At 35.2% G+C, this 19,388-nt stretch overlaps 1 protein-coding gene across 5 annotated transcripts in view; it reads left to right on the forward strand.

Annotated features, from left to right (window-relative positions):
* The first annotated feature begins 1,678 nt into the window (after positions 1 to 1,678).
* Positions 1,679 to 19,388, forward strand: part of LOC144973551 (uncharacterized) — a 37,815-nt gene continuing 20,105 nt past the window's right edge. For 2 of the 5 annotated variants that reach the window (XM_078916111.1, XM_078916113.1), the window contains exons 1-7: positions 1,679 to 1,818; positions 4,088 to 5,860; positions 12,800 to 12,917; positions 15,597 to 15,760; positions 16,540 to 16,596; positions 18,154 to 18,304; positions 19,092 to 19,228. In XM_078916111.1, coding sequence (XP_078772237.1) covers positions 4,111 to 5,860; positions 12,800 to 12,917; positions 15,597 to 15,760; positions 16,540 to 16,596; positions 18,154 to 18,304; positions 19,092 to 19,228 — 2,377 coding nt within the window. In that variant the 5' untranslated portion in view covers positions 1,679 to 1,818; positions 4,088 to 4,110. Of the gene's footprint in view, positions 1,829 to 4,087; positions 5,861 to 12,799; positions 12,918 to 15,596; positions 15,761 to 16,539; positions 16,597 to 18,153; positions 18,305 to 19,091; positions 19,229 to 19,388 lie in introns of all 5 variants that reach the window. The other 3 variants (XM_078916115.1, XM_078916116.1, XM_078916112.1) reach the window with 3 other exon arrangements.

Here is a 19,388-nt window from a genome sequence, read left to right on the forward strand (position 1 = left end):
TCAAGACTTTTCAGTCTACCCGAACGTGTTATAAAAACTTAAGGTGTATTGTGGTCAATTGGATCAAGATAATGGACGATTTGGTAAGTGCATTTGGCTACCCCTCGATCTTCTCTATTTTAGAGATGTTATAATATTATATTCAGTTTCGTTCAAAACTTAATAATATTAATAATGATAATAATAATATAATAATAATAATAATAATAATAATATAATAAATAATAATAATAATAATAAATAATAATAATAATAATAATAATAATAATAATAATAATAATAATAATAATAATAATAATAATAATAACAATAATAATAATAATGATAATAATGATAATAATAATAACAATAATAATAATAATATTAATAATAACAATAATAATAATAATAATAATAATAATAATAATAATAATAATAATAATAATAATAATAATAATAATAATAATAATAATAATAATAATAATAATAATATGGGGGGGGGGGGGATCACGATAGCTCCGATATCAGAACACACGCTTCACACACACAAAGAGACCGAGATCCACCCCAGGAAAAGGCGATATTTTTTCGGACCCCCCCCCCCCCCCCCCCCCCCCCCCCCCGAATCCACCTAGCAGTGATTGGGTAGCTGGGTCTCTTGGACCTGACAGAAAGTAGGCCTACTTCATGATATAGTCGCATCCCGTCTAAAAGGTGGCAAGCAGTTGCTACCATTGTCCATTTCCCGCTAGAGAAAAATAATAATAAAATCCGCGGGCTATTGTCAGCAGGGAGCTAATTTTTCAAATTGTAGTTATAGGAGAGCAAAATTCGATTATTACTGTGAATGAATATTATTAATAAACGAAAAGTAAAAAGACAACCTAAAATGTCTAATTACTTAACAGACATTAACTCTATTACAGAAAATAATGATGCAATTTGCAGAACTAAAATTTGGTAACCACAAAGTTTAGTTTTGGCACTTCATCTATTATGGCAAATTTAACCGATTTTGCCCCAACTTCCTTGCCTTTGGCTTTCTCACCTCAACTAGTGATGGGCTGTAATGGATACTAAGAAGTAGTGAATACTAAAAATAAGTATTTTTAGTATCGAATACTGAAAGGGAAACAGGCTTAGATTCAATGCATTTAAATCATATTTTAGTTACACCCTTTGATAATTCTATTGAAAATTGACCCCCACCAGGGTACACACATTGAAGTCCCTTCCCTAATCGTTTGTTGTAATTTTACATATTTCTACGCGATTAATAAAAAAATAGCCAATTTCATTCGTTTTAGAACATTTATTATCTTGTTTTACATGTTTTTATGGATACTGTCTGGACAAAACCTTTGGAGTTTTTAGCAAACAATATCTCCCGCTGCTGAGAACAGCGCTCGCATGGCACAGAAATGGCAGGACCAAACGTGCATTTTAGATTCCCCCCCCCCCCCAATTTTTGGCTAATTTACTCATATTTGGAAAATTCCCCGCATAGTTCCTCCAACACTTATAAATAGATAAATATATATATATATATATATATATATATATATATATATATTATATATATATATATATATATATTAAAGGCAAAGAAAGCTGCATACACGTATTTACTGTATTATGCTAAGGAATATTGATTAGCGCGAAAAATATCGGGTACTCAATCATTTTAATCTCACCGAGTACTATCTATCATGGTATCTAACAGAGCCCACCCACCCTTCAATGTTTTCATCTGAGGCATGGCTGAAGAACAAGCTGATCACAAAAAAAATATTTTTATTTAGATTTGCTCCCTATGCATTTTTCCCGCATAGATAAAACGTAAATTCAGGTTTTAGCTTTTACACTTTTTTATCCGAGTTATATAATGTGTCAAAAATTAAGTTTGAGCCTGTGCCACTGTCGCTAGCGTCTGGACGTCTAAACTTAACAAATCTTCTCAGACGGCTTACTTTTAGTTTTAGATACACAAGACTTATACTTATACCCAACCTGTTGACTTGGCAGTTGGAGCCTATCACTATATAGCAACACTGGGTTCAACGCAATTAAAAAAAAACAAACTTAACTCTCTATGGGGGAGGCCTTCCGAAAGCTCCTTCATCCCCAGTATTCTTGATTTTTATAACGTTCTGTAGACTTAAGGAGGTGGGAGGGGGGAATTTTTTTTTTTTTTTTTTAAAGTCTCCCCCCTCCCAAACCCCCTACTAGAACATTATAAAAAAGTTTTCCCCCTACTAGAACAAGAATACTGGGGATGTAGAACTTTTGGAAGGCCTCCCCCATTTTCCCCTTGCCCTTGCCCCCTTACTTTGTTATCATTTTCGTGTGGTTTTCAACCACCACACTACAACGTCAACTTCAACCCAAAAATGTATCAAACATACATCTCGCACAGAGAATCTGGCTCGAACTCAAATGAGTTATGCACTCCGCAACGCTACATGTTACATGACCACATGTGATTTGATTGATAGTGATGTAATTGATTGAAGAGTGACTAAAGTCAGTGAATCTGCTTTGAATAATTTGAATTTGAATAAAAGATGTCACTACAGTATAATAAGTCGAAGTAAAGTTAATAAATTGTCAATAAAAGCATAAAGTTAACCAATAACAAATCAGTCGATGGTTACTATATAATTACAATATACATATCGATATTCATGTGGATGTCATGGCAGAATGGTTAAGTCGTCTGCCTTAGAAGGCGCTGTGGGTTTGAATCCTGGTTCCGCCACGTTTTTTAAATTGTCTTCTTCCTCAGAGCGTTCCCTTATCCATATCTCTCTCTCAACTATTCTTCGATCAATTTTCATGTTAACTTTATAAACGTCATCTGTTTATAGTTATAGAGAGATGATATTAATCTGTTACTGTTACAATTATAAGGGGTGCTCAACTTAGTTTACTCTTCTTTTACCTTTGTTTTTACTATGTTTTACAATTTAAATTTATCAATGATAATGATACTTGTCTTATTTAAGATCCGTAACCACTGGCAGTAAAAACAAATACTTTCAGGCCTTTTGACCAAAAGTTAATTTTAAATCTGTTGAATTGAAGGTATTTCTTTAAAATCTTTAAATTTAAAGGAAAGGTCAATTCATTGAAAAAGTACATAAAGTAAGTTATATCTCTACTATTCTGAATAGATGTACACTAGAGGTAGTAATATAATATATATGAAACTATGATATTGTATGCTATGATTTTGTTTGAGTTTGACCGATGGACCGATACGTTTGTCTCCTTTTTGACAAATTGACATTATCATCACTGATATTGACCCACAGATCGTATTTTTGGAGAGTGCTTACTATTTCATTAATGGCATTAATGTTGGCTCGTGTTTTTTCAACAAAATCAATGTCATCAGCATATGTTTTCTCAGTGTCTTATATCTAGATAAAATGACACTTTTGTGATGAATGGATGAATTAGATAAAATAAATAAAGGTAGACAGAGAGAGATCGATCCAGAAGCAAGTCTTCAGCAAAATAGTCATCATAACTCAAAGTGAAAGACTAGAAACTATATGAAACTATTCAATTAAAAAAAAAATCAAATATAAGGATTTCATCATTATCTTTTTGTGGGGAACTGGAGAATAGTAAATATGTATGGCTAAACCAAAATTTTAGATAATTCTACTCTACAATCCTCCCTGAAAAGTTTGCTTTTTATTTGATGGAGTTCTTTTTTTTTTTTAGTTAGTTTTATACATTTTTATCAGAGAGATTGTCAGGCCCTGAGAGAGAGCGGCGTCACAATCAATTTTTTCTCTTTTATCTGGTGTTTTTATGTGTGGTTTAAGATAGGTAAAACACTAATATCTGCAATTAAAAAAAAAGAATAGCACACAGTCTCTAAAAATAGTTATTGCCGTAAAAATCAAGTTATGTACTTTGAGTGACTGATCAAAATCAACTTCCATAAATTGGTTCAAAAAACTATTCCAAGACTTAACTCTTAAGTTTATTGCAGTTGCAGCTCACACAGTTTTCATATTGTTCAACTTGTCATTCACTTTTTTTCTAATATGCTCATATTGTTGTTGATTAAATATGAATCTCTTCTTTTCTGAAGAATTAACTACTTAGTCCAGAAGAATGGCTGGGAGACAGAATTCTTCTTCTGTTAGTGGTGATGGTGATGATAATTTTATTGACTTTGACAATGAATTCGAATTCAGTCCTTCGGAGTGGATGGTGGTCGATGATTACGATGAACTTGAAAATGAAGAGGATTCTCTGGCTCAAGAAGAAAATATTGAGAAGCCACAGGAGGATAAAAGCAAGCTAAAACAGTCTCATGCGAAAATGTCTCCAGCTTCAGAATGTAAAACAAGGTCAAAAACTTCTAATGTTCCAGCAGGTGGAAAACACTGCAAAGGTGAAATTCAGTCAAGAAAGGTAACTAATTCAAATTCGGAGGCAAAAAAGACCCAAAGTTCACCTGCTAGAGACAAAAAATCAAATGATAATTCTGCGTCTTCCAGAAAAAGCATCTCAAATACTCGAGGTACGAGGATCAAAAGTCAACAGAAAACTAATGTCAAGCCTGGGAATGAAAGTGCGAGTAGTATTGCAGATATTTTTGACAAGTCACCTTCGGTACAAAAGCAAAGTGGAAAAAGTGCAAAATCAACAGTAGCTTCAGACTGTAAAGGAAATGCAAAAGTAAATCCTTCTGCCAATACCAAGACTGCAGTTAAGGGCAAATCTGAAGAAGTTTCAAAAAGCCTTCCATCAACAAAAGTTGTCACTACTACAAAAGTAGGTTCGGCCCATACCAACACTGCAGGCAAACGTAAAGCTGAAGACAGCTTAAAATCCTCTCCATCAACAAAAGTCGTCACTACTTCAAAAGTAGGTGCTGCCAACACCAACACTGCAGGCAAACGTAAAGCTGAAGACAGCTTAAAATCCTCTCCATCAACAAAAGTTTTGAAGTGTGATTCAAGAGAACAATCTAAAAATTCCACTCCCCTTAATAAAGGAACGAGTCAAAACACTGTTTCTAGTGCATCAGCAAAGTCAGCTTCTTCCTCTTCTTCATCTGTGGTAATGACATCAAACACACATCCTTCTTCCTCTTCTTCAGTTGTGTCAAAAGTATTTAATCAACAACCTTCTTCATCTATGTCAAAGACATCAAATCAACATGGTCCTCCTCCTACTGCACAAGCAGCATCAAATAGACAAGTAAAGATTGAGGTGCAAGTGAGTCCAACGGCAGCGGAAAAAATGGTTAATTATAAGAAACAAAATGTTGACTCTAATACAGTGAAACAGCCATTGGCAGGCGGAAGCATAGCGGAAGCTATGGGAGTCAAAATAGCGGAGAATGTGCCATATAAAGACGTAGATGATAAAGATGTCATCATTGATGTAGCTGTTGTTAAGAAACCAGGCTACAAGAAATCAAGTGATGAGTTGGTTGTGTCAGGCAAGCCCAATAGAGCGGATTCTTCCGTCTCAGTCTCAGGGCCTTCTCAAAGTTCTCTTAAGGAGGAAACAGTCACAACTACTTCCAACATTCCTTCTGAAACTCCCAGTGTTACAAAGAAACGTATTGTTCGGAGATTTCACCGCACTACCCAGACAATTTCGCCACAGGTTTCCAATAAACTCCTTCAATGTCTGATAAAAATTCCATCTTTGGATTGGCCCAAGAAGCCATCCGTTAGAGAAATTGGTTTGATGACAGACTGTGTTGGGGGTTTGGAAAAAGTTTCTGCATCCTCTGTAGTGAAAAATATTGCAGTGAAAGCCGATACTGTTGCTGAAGATGCATTTGTAAAGGCTCTCAGTTTTGGAATAGCAGAGGACGGTACAGTTCCAAGGAAGACTTTACAAGGTAAATGTATTCATTGTTTTATGTTTTCTTTTCTTAAACATTGTTTTGTTGATGAATATCAATTATATCATCAATTAATAGACTTATTTTGCTTGTTTTGACTCTTCCCCTACACAACATAAATGAGTTGTCTGTTAATCCAAATTCACATTTCAAATTGCTGGTAAATTTGACATGCAGAATTTAACATTAGATTAAATATTATTCAAACAGGGAACTTTATCTTCTTTTCTTTACTTGGGTTGATCTTCTTTGAAATAAATACATAAGAGCAGATCTTGGCAATCACAAAAAATTAGTACCCATCTCCAATATCATGTCAATGCTTCTGTTCTCATGGATGGGAAAATTGTGCAGTTCTAAGTTTTCCCCCTTTAAATGGAACTAACGAAACATTTTGTGACAGGGATCAGATTCTGACTGAACCAAGACACATTTCCTTGATGACGGATCAGATTATGAGTTTGGAGATCTGTGTTGCATTAGAACTTCAATATATGATAAGGAGGGGCTTGAAAAAGAGTCCCTGATCTAAAAAAAATAATTTTCTGACATGATCTAGCTGTAGCATGCTACAGTGCACTCTGGATACGTCGATGTTGCTTAATTCGATTTTTACCCAAGTCGATTTTTGTTTTTGTTCCCTCCTTCCTATATATTTTGTTGAAAGAAGCGGATTGGTTGGTGGGTGGGGGAAGATAGACCTGTAAATTCTCAGTCAATTAACTGAAATCAGTCAATTCGTCAAATTCAAATATTTTAAAAAAGATAAGAAAGAATTGAATAAAGAAAGAATTCATGAATCGTAGTCGAATGACTGTAAAGTTAATTAGGAATGTTCCACAGCGCTATGCATAGCTCATGGGCCGTTTATATTAACGATGGATATATTGCCAAGGCTAAGCAACGCTTTTTAGAATTGCCGTGTCTGAACACACCCCAGTGTATTTTCACACAGCCTTCGTGAAATTATTTTTTCACTTTCCAGACCTGTCGTAGCCAATTTTAACTGAGCCGCCGAGCGATAAATATCACTGTTTCGTCTAAGCCAAAATTGACCACATTTACTTGAAAGACAGGAAAAGTATGGAAAAGAAAAATTCGAACACCGGAAGTTCGTTATGTAGACACCTTCAAATCGAAAGTTATATGATTGCTACAAGCACATTTCGATTGCCTCATGTTGTAAACAATCTGGTTGACCGTTTCTAAGTTTCTTCACTGATTGGATACCTAATTATAAGGAACAATGGTAATTAGCCTAATTAATTCCCGCACAAATTAGTTTTCTGCCATTGCTTTGCTCAAGTGAGCTTGCTGTTTACCTTTCATTTTGATTCTTTGGATTTTAGAGCTACGACGAATTACGAAGAAGAGTTTCAGCCAATTTTTATAGAGCTCATTTACAGGTCTAGGAAGAGAAATCAGGAGGGATTTAGCTTGAAAGCTCAAAAACCTTGTGTAGCCTCTACTGCTTCCTTCCCAAATATATAAATGACAATGTTGGATGAAATTCAATTAAATTTTACTTTGTTGAGGGCCAAGTTGTATTTTGTGGCAGCGATGGGGGGGGGGGGGGGGGGGGGGGTTGTGGATAGCTCATACAGTAGAGTCACGATCTCCCCGACCAGGCTACAAAGGTGATTTTTTAAAGAAAATGATTGCGAAAAGGGAAATTAATTGCTATTACATGTGATTCGTGATATGTAGTTTTGCCAGCTGTGCCCGAATATTGTCTTTGTGTGTTTGGTGGCAAAGTTGGTGGTAATTTCGATAAAGACTTATCCATTGTTAAAAGATTCATATTTTTTGTCTCAATTTCCTATTTTCTGACCTGCTGATTCCACTTTTGGAATATGAAGGGTTGTCAGGTCTGTAGTTGTAGGTTATGGTATCAACAAACAGCCAAGTCAACATCTTAATTTTGCCTTAAGATCATTAAATATTTTTTTTGATCTTGTTTGCTTTCAATATCTTTGGCATCTTGATATAGTGCCACATATCTTTGAAAGCTTTTGTACCATTCAGGCTGATTTATGCTCTGTCTGTAGCGAAATTAAATATTTAAATTAAAAGTGCTGACAGGTAAAGTTGTATGAGTTACAATTCGTGATTGATTTCAAATTTGGCAATATTAGTGATCACCTACAGCAAAGTTCAAGTTTTGTCTTAATATTAGCGTGATGGTGTAATCAATCAAAAAGAGTGAGAAGCAGGTGAAACACGCCGATGTGAATGACTAACACTTATATTAGTTACCGTTGTGAGATAAAGAGTATTTATTGAAACACATATTTTAAACCAAAGTGAAGAATATGGATTATTGTTTGTGATGTGCTATTTTCTTGTGGATCATCAAATGGCCAAAGGAAAATATCAGGGCACAACCGAATTTGGTATTTGGACATTTGTAAAGACACATTATATACCTTTAAGTAATTTTGAAAAGGAAAAATGAATAAATAAAAACCGGTTGAAAAGTAGAAAATGCGCAGTTTGAAATATTTCACAGCTCATTAATTTTTATTTGATGTATTTTAAGACTTAAGTTTTATATTTTACTCATATGTGAACTATTATTGCAAAGATTGTATGTAATCCTGTATCCTCTACTCTTGACATTATCATTATCATCATCGCCATCATTGTCACTGTCATTGTTGTCATGGTTACCTTTTCATGATCAAGATTATATTAGTGAGTGTTAGTTTTAATCTAGTATTGAGTTTAGATCATGGTGTATTTGTTTATAAGATATTTCACAACACACATTGTATTTGTTATGTTTGGGTTTTTTTTCTTTTTGTGGTTTAAATGAATACAGAAATGGTTTGTGCTTTGCTCTGATCTGTTTTTTTGTTTTGTTTTTTTTTTGGGGGGGAAGGGGGGGGGGGGTGTTGTATTTTTCTTCTTCTTCTAGGTTCCATGCCTGGTCCAGGCTTCGGATACTGCATGAATTATCTCTCTCCATTCCTCCCTGTCTCTTGCTTTTTCAAACAGCTCTTGGATTGTTAGGTTGGTGAAGCCCTTCAGTTGGTCTATTGAGTGTTTTTCTTTGTCTCCCCCGGGCGCGTTTACCAGGTATTTTTCCACAACTTGCCAGGTATTCATTCTTATCTTTCCTTACTATTTGTCCGAAAAAGGATAGTTGTCGATCCACTATTAAGGGCATTAGTTTCCTTTGTTGGTATGTTTGTTTTAGCACTTCTTCGTTCGTTTTGTGTGCAGTATACGATATTCTCTGCATCCTTCTCAAGCACCACATTTCAAAAGCTTCAATGTTCTTTTGTGTTTCTGCATTTGTAGTCCAGCTTTCGCATCCGTATAACAAGATTGGCCACACGTAGCACTTCAAGACTCGGAATCTAATCCCGAACGACATCTGTTTGTTTTTCAAAATGTTTCCCAGGTCCATGAAGGCCTGTTTGGCTTGAGTTATTCTTGCTCGTATGTCTCAGTTACATCTTCCATCTGTTGTCACTATTGAACCTAGGTATTTAAAACTTTCTACGTTGGTAAGTTGCTCGCCGTGAATCGTTATATTGCAGGTGTTGTTGTTTTCGGGGTTTTTCTGTATTACCATGCATTCCGTTTTGGTGATATTCACTTCCATTCCCTTGGCTTCACTATCTACTACCACTTTGTCAACAATCTTTTGAAGTTGGATTTCTGATGTTGCAATGAGTACCGTATCGTCTGCGTATCTTATATTATTTATGTTGTGACCTCCTACTTTTATTCCCTCCATATTATTTATGCCCCTCATGATTGTTTCTTGGTATAGATTAAACAGATCTGGTGAGGCAACACACCCTTGACGGACTCCTTTCTTAATAGGAATGGAATTTCCTGTAGAGTTTCCGATTTTGATAGATGCCTGCTGGGTGTAGTATAATGTTTGCATGAGTCTGAGGTCTTTCTCATCAGCGCCAATGGAGTGCAGTTGTTTTAGCATTTCTTCGTGGCGTAAATCTATCAAAAGCTTTTTTGTAGTCGACAAAACAGAGGTATAGTGGGGTCTGAACCTGTATAGCTCTTTCACTTAAAACACGGAGGAGGTATATTGCGTTCCTTGTCCCTCTGTCAGGTTGGAATCCATATTGTTCTTCTGCGATTTCGGGGTTAATCTTATTCCTTAGCCTGTTGATAATTATACGCAACAGTATTTTGTTGATGTGGCTTATTAAACTTATAGTTCTAAAATTTTCGCATCTGACTGCACCTGCTTTCTTTGGTATTGCTATGAAAATAGAGTTACAGAGATCTTCTGGAATTTTCCCAGTATTGTATATATTGTTGAATAATATGTGAAGTTCATCAATTGCTAGATCTCCTAGGCTTTTTAATACCTCTACAGATATTTCATCAGGGCCTGTTGCTTTACCATCCCTCATTCGTTCCATGGCATGTTCAATTTCACTTTTGGTGATGTTTGGTCCGCTTAATGGTTCTTTGAATTTCAGTGGTGGTTCATTTCTATTTGGATCATTGTACAGTTCGCCTATTTATTCTACCCATCGGCTTTCTATATGTTGTTCTTCAAATAGCAGTTCCCTTGTTTGTTTTGGATACAACTTCCTGCTGCTTTGCTTTTCCTTTTCCCTGATAGTTCTTTTATTCTTTGGTGAACTTGTTGGGGGTTGGGTTTGTATTCTCTTTCGATTTCGCAGCATTTCCAGTCTAGATAGTTCTCGTGTGCCTCGATGAATTTGGATTTAATGTGGTTGTTCAATGTTTGGTATTCTGCAGACCCTCTGTTGCATTTTCGTCTTTCTTCAAATAGGTTTAGAATTTCATTTGTCATCCATTCCTTTTTGCTGTTTATTTGAGCTATTGGTAAATGCTTTTCTGCAGTTGCTTTGACACACTTTTGGAATATATCAAATTGTTTTTCACATTTTTCGTTATCAGGTTCACTTTGGCTTTGTATCATGAGTGCATTTTCAAATTCTTCTCTCATTTTTGTTTGTATGCCATTGTCTTTGCATAACCTGTAATCCCTCTTTATTCTACCAGCTGTTCTCTGAATAGCTTTAAACTTTATCCTTACTGTACAAACAACTGGGACATGGTCACTGTCTACATCGGCGCCTGGATAGGTTTTGCAATTTAATATGCCATTTCTGAATCTTGATGATACTGCTATAAAGTCTATCTGGTTCCTTGCTCTGTCCCCTGGTGATTGCCATGTCCAGGTTCTTCTTGGGTGTTGTTGAAACCAGGTGTTTGAAATCATTAATTTATTTGTTCTACACCAATCTGCCCAGATGTTTCCTCGTTCATTTCTGTCTCCGAGTCCATGTGGTCCGATTATGTCACCATCTCTGCCTCTGCCAATCTTAGCATTTAGGTCCCCCATTACCATAAGGACTTCTTGTGATTTACACATTCGTTTTGCTTTGTCTAGTGAATGGTAAAACTCTGTCATATCTGCATCTGTCGCCTCTTCTGTTGGTGCATAAACTTGAATAATATTGGTGTCAACTACAGGTCCTCTTAGCTTAACCAGCAAAACTCTGTCTGAGATTGCTTACGTGCCCTTTGTAAAATTTGGTTGATTTTTGGTCTAAGATCATCCCTACTCCTTTTTGGAAAGGGGTTCCACCACTCCATATGATCTTATATGTCGTGTTGTTTTCTTGTTTTGACATGGTTCCCTGCTCTTTCCATCTCATCTCTGCCAGGCCAAGAATATTTATTTGGAGCCGTTTCATTTCTTTTAGAATGTTGTTTAGTTTTCCTTTTTGGGCACAGGTCCTGACATTCCATGTCCCAATTTTGGTTTTGTCACATTTGTTAAATTTATTTCGCCTAGTAATTGGCTGACGGTTCGGTGTGACCTGACGAACATCACGCTCCCAACCGAGCGAGGCAGCAGTCTTCCGTGAAAACATGCTCTCCTTTACGCTGTCACCGTTTAACTTTTTGGACTTATTCATGCAGTTAACTCGGCAAAGTTACAAGAATGGTTTGCCATTGCCTATTCTTGTCGCCCTCTGCAGTTGGCCAGCTTGACCTGTTACCGTTCGACACCACGAGGAGGTTGCAGTAGGGCTTGATGATGATCTATCTTTGCAGACTTGGCATCATCCATTTGTCGAACGGTGTTGTATTACAATACCATTAATTATTATTTTGCATACATTCAATAACTTGTAATGTTTAAATTGTAAAATCAGTTTGTATTTGTGTGTCTGTACTGTTAATTGATATTCATTAGAACATGAGGGTGAGGAGAGAGAGAAAAGTATGAAGTGTTTCATTATTTTCATTGCTCACTCTATTCATTGTTTTCATTGCGATGTGCAGTCAATACTTGGTTTTGAATTTGTTTTTATAATTATGTAAAGTGTCTGTTGTCATTGATAACAATGTGAGGTATTATTATTATTGTTGTTGTTGTTGTTGTTAATTTTATTATTATCATTGTTTTCATTTTTATTATTATCATTGTTATCATTTTTATTATTATCATTGTTATTATTATTATTAATATTATTATTATTATTATTATTATTATTATATTATTATTATTATTATTATTATTACTGAATTATTATTATTATTATTATTATTATTATTATTATTATTATTATTATTATTATTATTATTATTATTACTATTACTGAATTATTATTTATATTATTATTAAAAAAAAAAAAGTTTTAGGGTATTTTTCACACGGCAATCAAAGGTTGATTTATATATTGTATCGTTCATTTTTTAAAATAAAATTCGTCTTGAGTTGATCTTCTTGAAAGAAATAAATAGATGCTTTAGAGCAGGAAAAAGGAGAACTAGGGAGGAGTGGGAATGGGAGTGAAAAAAAAAATGAGAACTGATTCGAATGTTTATTTGTAATTTCACATCATTTATACATGATGTTGTGGAGAATATTCACTAAAAAAAATATTTCTGCTCTACATTTTTAAAAATCAGGAACAGGAAAGTATGGCATTCGAATTTGCAACATCCTGGATGTTGACAAAGACAAGGCAAAATTCAACGCCGGTAAAGCAGATGGCTATACACTGTCATTTTCATCCAAGAACTCTGGGTAAGAAGATCAAAAGTTTTTTGTTTTTTTGTTTGTCAGTGCTGATGGTTTTCCTCGGATCCGCGGAAATCCGCGATTTTGGAGTCCAGAGGAGGAATTTCCTCCTTTTAAAAATTACATTTTCTCGAAACAATGTGCTAGCAATGAGAGAGTTGATGTGTGGTGGAACACACAGGTGCAGTTTCCCACTCTCCAGAAGTTAGCTAGAGTATCAATGATAGTCTATCACCTCAAATGCTCTAAAAGTGGGGTTTAGTGCAGTAGAAATGGGGCTTAAAGGCAATCGTTCAAGATTTTCCTACTTTTTCACTTTTTGTCACCATCGTCACTGGGTTTTTTTTGGGGGGGGGGGGGGTTTCTTTTGGTTTAATAATGATGCATGGCATTTATTTAGCGCATAAAACCATGACTAGGTCCTGCTCTGTGCATTTTTGAGACTGTGCTTACTTAATGGTTGTTTCCCTGGGTGGCTGGGTGGGGTTCCTGACCTCCTATAGTGAGCAGGGAGGTACATAGTGTGTCTTTTGTCCCCTTATATCTTGTTTTTCAACATGCTTTCTGTCTTTGTCTTGGAATGAGATTACTTGGTTTTGTCCTGGCCCTGGCTGGGAGTGGGAGGGAAACAGTCAAATGCATAGTTATTGTTTTGGGAGATGATATTTTTTTCCTTGTAAATCATCTCTGTTTTGTATTATTATATTGTTATTTTGAATGTAAAAAACACAGAAACGAGTCGTCTCGGCAAAAAAAGGTGAGTGAAAATTTACATTATATATTAGCTCTAACCACCATTATCGAGCACTTTCGTACCTACAAGTACCCACCAACACTCATAAATATATATATATATATATATATATATTAATTTTAAAAATTTTCTACGGATCCACAGAATTCTGAGGTTTTGGGGATTTCTTAGAAATTTTCCACTGATTTAGTCAGGTCAACAAATTAATTTCATATAATGCTAGACATCTCTCTCTCTCTCTCTCTCTCTCTCTCTCTCTCTCTCTCTCTCTCTCTCTCTCTCTCCTCTCTCTCCTCTCTCTCTCTCTCTCTCCCCTCTCTCTCTCTCTCTCTCTCTCTCTCTCTCTCTCTCTCTCTCTCTCTCTCTCTCTCTCTCTGGGTGGGGATCCTGACCTCCCATAGCGGGCAGGGAGGTACATACTGTGTCTTCTATCCCCCTATATCTTTTTTCCAACTTGCTTTCTGTCTTTGTCTTGGATTGAGATTACTTGGTTTTGTCCTAGCCCTGGCCTGAGTCCTAGCTGGGAGGGAAACAGTCAAATGCATAGTTATTGTTTTGGGAGATGAGAATTTTTTTCCTTGTAAATCATCTCTCTGTTATGTATTATTATGTTTGTTATTTTTAATGTATAATGTAAGCATTTGAGTGTATTCCTTTGTTGGATTTTGTGCTTGTATCCGGAAAGGTGATCTCAAACTAAGTACATTGGTGGTATCTTGGAATCTGCATCTGATCCCTATTTGTTCCCAGTTCCCCTTTGTCTTCCTTTCTCTTGGGTGCTTTAATTGTAATTCTAGAACTTTTTACTATCCCATCATTTTCTTCCTTTTTACTGGCGCTGATATAACCTAAATGTGTTGCAAGCGCCGTAAAACTCTTAAAAACAAAAACAAAACATCTCTCTCTCTCTCTCTCTCTCTCTCTCTCTCTCTCTCTCTCTCTCTCTCTCTCTCTCTCTCTCTCTCTCTTTCTTTCTTTCTTTCTCTCCCTATATCGATCTTTTTCACTCTCTCTTTATTCTTTATCCTCCCATCCTTTTAACTCCTTATTCCCCTCCCCTTCCCTCTCGAATTTAAAATTCATGACCACCATTTGCAATAACCATGAGAGAATGATCTTTCAGTCGAATACTCATAACGAGCTAAATGGTATTGTACGCTTGAAATGGGTGTATTGTAGTAGTAATACATTAAAATTACATGATATCACCTTAGTATGGTATAAGTGTAATGTCTTTGGGTTTAGATTGATCGATGGACTGATAAGCTTTCCACCCGTTTTGACATATTGCCACTGACAGTGAAAATGATTCAGTGACTGTTCAATCTGAGGTGTATCACCACTGGTGGAAAGATCAAGAACATTTCTTAATTTTTTTTACTTCTGTCTTGATTCATCGATTTAAAAATTCACATATTTCCTTTTTTTCTTTGATTCTTTTCTTTTGTTGTTTTTCTTCATTCTTCTTGTCTTTCCCTCTTTTTTTTTTTTTTTTCATTTTTCATTTTTTTCATTTCTAATCTTCTTCTTCCATCAAGTGAAACGGGATGGACAACTTTCCTCCCTAATTATTCTATGTCTAAGTTCACTCCCATTGGTTGGTATGGCAAAACAGCCATGCTCCCTTCCAGTCTTATGGGGCAGCGTGGCTCAGTGGTGCGGTCTTTGCTTCGTACCCGAAAGGTACCGAGTTCGATCACCCACCGCTGCGCTGCGTGGCCTTGAGCAAGTCGCCTCGCCTTCGCTCAATTTGCGGCGCTGCACAGCGGCTGACGCCTGGGTTATTCCAGTTTTCCCTTGGAATAGACCCTAGAGACAAATTTCCCCTATGGGACGAATAAAGGGAATTATTATATATACCTATTTTAAATAAACAGATATAAGTCCCAGCCAATTAATATCCTATCCTTTTTTTTTTCCCTTTTGTGTAGAATATTGGATCTTTTTTATGAGGATGAAGATGCTATGGTGCAGGCATACAATTATTTCCGTAAGAACCGCATGGGGGGAAGATATGTTTGTATATCTTTCATCACATTACCCACTGTACCGGAAAAGAAGGACAAGACAGCTGAATCAATTCCTGGGGTCACTGGTAGGTGTCTTCAGTGCTGCCAACTCACTTTTTTTTTTCAAGGAATTTTCCTCTTTTTGTTTTTTACTTTTGTTTGTTTAGATTTTTTTTTTTTTTTGGAGGGGGGGGGGGGGGGGGTGGTGTTTTAAATTAAAGGAAATCCCATTTTTGCTTATTTTTATTCTTGGTGATTTATTGATGTTGACACGTGTAATATGACAAAGTTGAGTCTATTTTAGCGCCGTTTACAGTATATTTCTATATATATATATTCAAGAATAATAGCCATTTGTGCTTTTGACATCAGAGGGGTGGGGGGAGGGGATGTAATCCAGATTTTATCCTGTATTACTGGTATTGTGGGATAGCAACTCTGTAATGTTAAAGTATCAGAAGGTTATTTGCGGTAGTGTTCTTGTTGCTAATCCAAAGGACTTTGATGAGATTATGCTCATCAATTTAAAGTCTTGTAGCTAGAGATTTTTGATAGCTCGATTCTTACATCATTTTCACTTTAAGAAAAACTAACAGAGAACTTTTATTCAATACTGATTTTTTTTTCTTTAAAGAAAAATAAAGTCTAATATCAATATATATATCAAAATAGTTGAAATAGCTGTGACTTACTCTTGAGCAGAGAATATTGGTCCCTCTTGCTTGATAAAAAATTCTCTCACACTCACAGGGATGGAAAAAAATTATTTGAATTGACATTGGCTTTATTTAGAGTATGTTAAGATTTTCTATATGGAGTTATATTTTAAGACACGGTGAGAATATTTACTGTTTTTTAATTTCAGCCACCATAGTTATGGATCAAAACCATTCCAGCCTCGCATACTTGAGCTATTGCAAAGGTAAACCCTTCTCTTTTATACTCTGTAATATTTCACTATATATTCGAATATTTTAATAATCTGGTTGTTGTTGTTGTTTTGTTTAGGGTTCTTTAAAAATCTTATTCTGGGTGGGGTTCCTGGACCCCCATAGTGGGCAGGGTGGCACTTACTGTCTTCTTTCCCCTTATAGCTGTTTTCCAATTTGCTTTGTCTTTGTCTTGGAATGAGATTACTTGGTTTTGTCCTTGGCTTGGAGAGAAACATTCAAATGCTTAGCTATTGTTTGGGGAGATGATATTTTTTTCCTTGTAAATCATCCCTCCTGTTATGTATTATTATATTTGTTATTTTGAATCTATAGTGTAAGCATTTGAGTGTATTCCTCTTTGTTGGATCTTGTGCTTGTGTCTGGATGAGACTTATAGGTGATCTTAAACTAAGTACATTGATGATGTCTTGGAATCTACATCTGATCCCTATTTATTCCCAGTTACCCTTTATCTGTCTTTTTCTTGGGTGTTTTAATTGTAATTCTAGAATTTGACTATCCCATTTCCTTCCTTTTTACTGGCGCTGATATGATTATAAATGTGTTGCAAGCGCCATAAAACCCTTAAAAACAAACAACAATCTTATTACCATCGATCCACAATGAGAACGATGTTATATCTTATTCTATAGGTGAATGGGTTAGGGGAGTGGTTTTTTAAAACTCTAACCTGACATTTATCACAGCCACCAAGGCAACTTTGTTCATAAAGGCTGGAGTTGCATTGCAGACAGTCCTCACTTTTTTATTAAAATGATAAGATAATGTGCATTTATGACTAGAATTTGAGAATGTAAAATATGAAAATGATTTCTCTAGCCATTAAGAAGTCAAAACAGTATGAATGTGTCATGCTGGCTTCAATGGCATATTTAGATGGTCTTTGACTAGAAACGTAGACGGATTGTTCTTTGATCTAATATGTCTCCTTTGACCCTTTCTCTTTTGCTTTTGCTTGAACGCTTGTACTACACACAACTAAGCTCTGTCCTCTTTTGACCATCTCCCCTTTTACTGATAGGTCTGATAAGGGAACACACTTCTGTATGTGCTTGATTTAACATTGTTGTAATGGACAAATACTTTTGCGCTGGTTATAGAGTATTTCCAACAATGAGCCCATAACAATTTATGTTATCTAATAATAATAATAATCTTTATTGTCCAAATAGGCAATTATTGTTAGGTTACAGCTCTTGTAATAGGTGAATAAAAGCAATTAAAATAGTAGTAATAATAATGATAATAATACTGATAGTCATGATGATAATAATAATAAAATAATGTAATGATAATAATAATAATAATAATAATAATAATAATAATAATAATAATAATAATAGTAATAATAATAATCATAATCACAATAATAAGAATAATAATAATAAGAAGAAGAAGAAATCGGTTTTAAGCCAGAATTGTCTAAAAGCTAAATATCTGAGCTGCAATTAAATACACATCACTCCAGTCCACTTTTATCAATTTAAAAAAAATATTTTTTTTTCATTATCTACCATTCTTTGTAGCTGCAGCGTGGAACAAGCCCAAAGCTGATGTGATTTTGAGTATCCACAATGTGCCAAAAAATGTGCCAGTCTCCCTTTTTAACCTTATTTTCCCCGACGCTATCACTGTGGAGCTTGATGACCCGTCTGCCAAAATCACCCAAGAAACAAGGTAAGGGTTTTACAACAATGGTAGTATGGCAGGCCACTTTGATTTTCATGAATTGATGAAATAAACAAACATGTTCTTATACTACCGTTGCTATAGCTTTTACTTTTCCTTCTATATTTTTTTTTTCAACTGTCTTCATTTAGATAAACATCAGGTATGCCAACCACCTTCGTTTTTATAAATTGATATGGCTATCCTTACTCATTTTTCTCCCTTTATTTATTTTTTAAAAATTTACAATCAAATTTAAGGTAAATTCTAGCATTTATAAAAAGTTACCTAATGCTTAAAGTACTTTTATGGGTAATTTCCTGGTCATCTTTGAGCCAGATTTCGGGGGTGTCCAGACTTGTCCCCCGTACAAATTGAGTAGATATACACAGATTTTTGAAAAACCTAATGTGGCTGAATTCTGATTTTTTTTTCTTCAAAGTTTTAGAATACTATTGTTGAAAATTTTTAATTTGAAGGTTGAAATTTTTTGTGGGGGATATGTGACCAAAATGGATGACATTACATCTTTTTCAAAGAATTTTAAGATGAACATTTATCGGAATAATGGCTGGAATTCGTGCACTTTGTGTTGATATTCATTTTTCCTCTCTTAAAATTCAGATTTAGAAATGATTCTTTTCTTTTCTTTTTTTATTTTTTGTTCTTGCATGTCATGCGGCTGGTCTGGTTGTTGTAGATTCCAATTTGAACACGTTAGAAGGTTTTGAATATATATTGCTTTTTAATTTATTAATATATTTATATATTTTTTTGTTTTTCTTGTACCTCTCAGTAATCGTGTCAAGCTTGGCATACATAGAAAAGGCGTTGATAAATTTGTCAAATTGTTCTCTCAAGTGATTGTCAACAACAACCCCCTGATTATCACGTCTGGCCTGACTCGAGAGGAGGATGTGCCTGAAATGAAAGGTACGTACGATGCTTGAATTGATTTTGATGTGGCTGTACAAGGGTAAAAGTTAAACTCTTATTAAATTTCAAATTATGACTTCTCTGATTTCTTGTCTCATCCCTTAACTGATTCCGTCCAGGTTTTTATGAGGGTTCTGAGTTATTTTTCCTGAGCATT

The sequence above is a fragment of the Berghia stephanieae genome, chromosome 5 (assembly GCF_034508935.2).
Source record: "Berghia stephanieae isolate SIO BIC M18660-M18661 chromosome 5, UCSD_Bste_1.3, whole genome shotgun sequence".
Taxonomy (NCBI): Eukaryota; Metazoa; Mollusca; class Gastropoda; order Nudibranchia; family Aeolidiidae; genus Berghia; species Berghia stephanieae.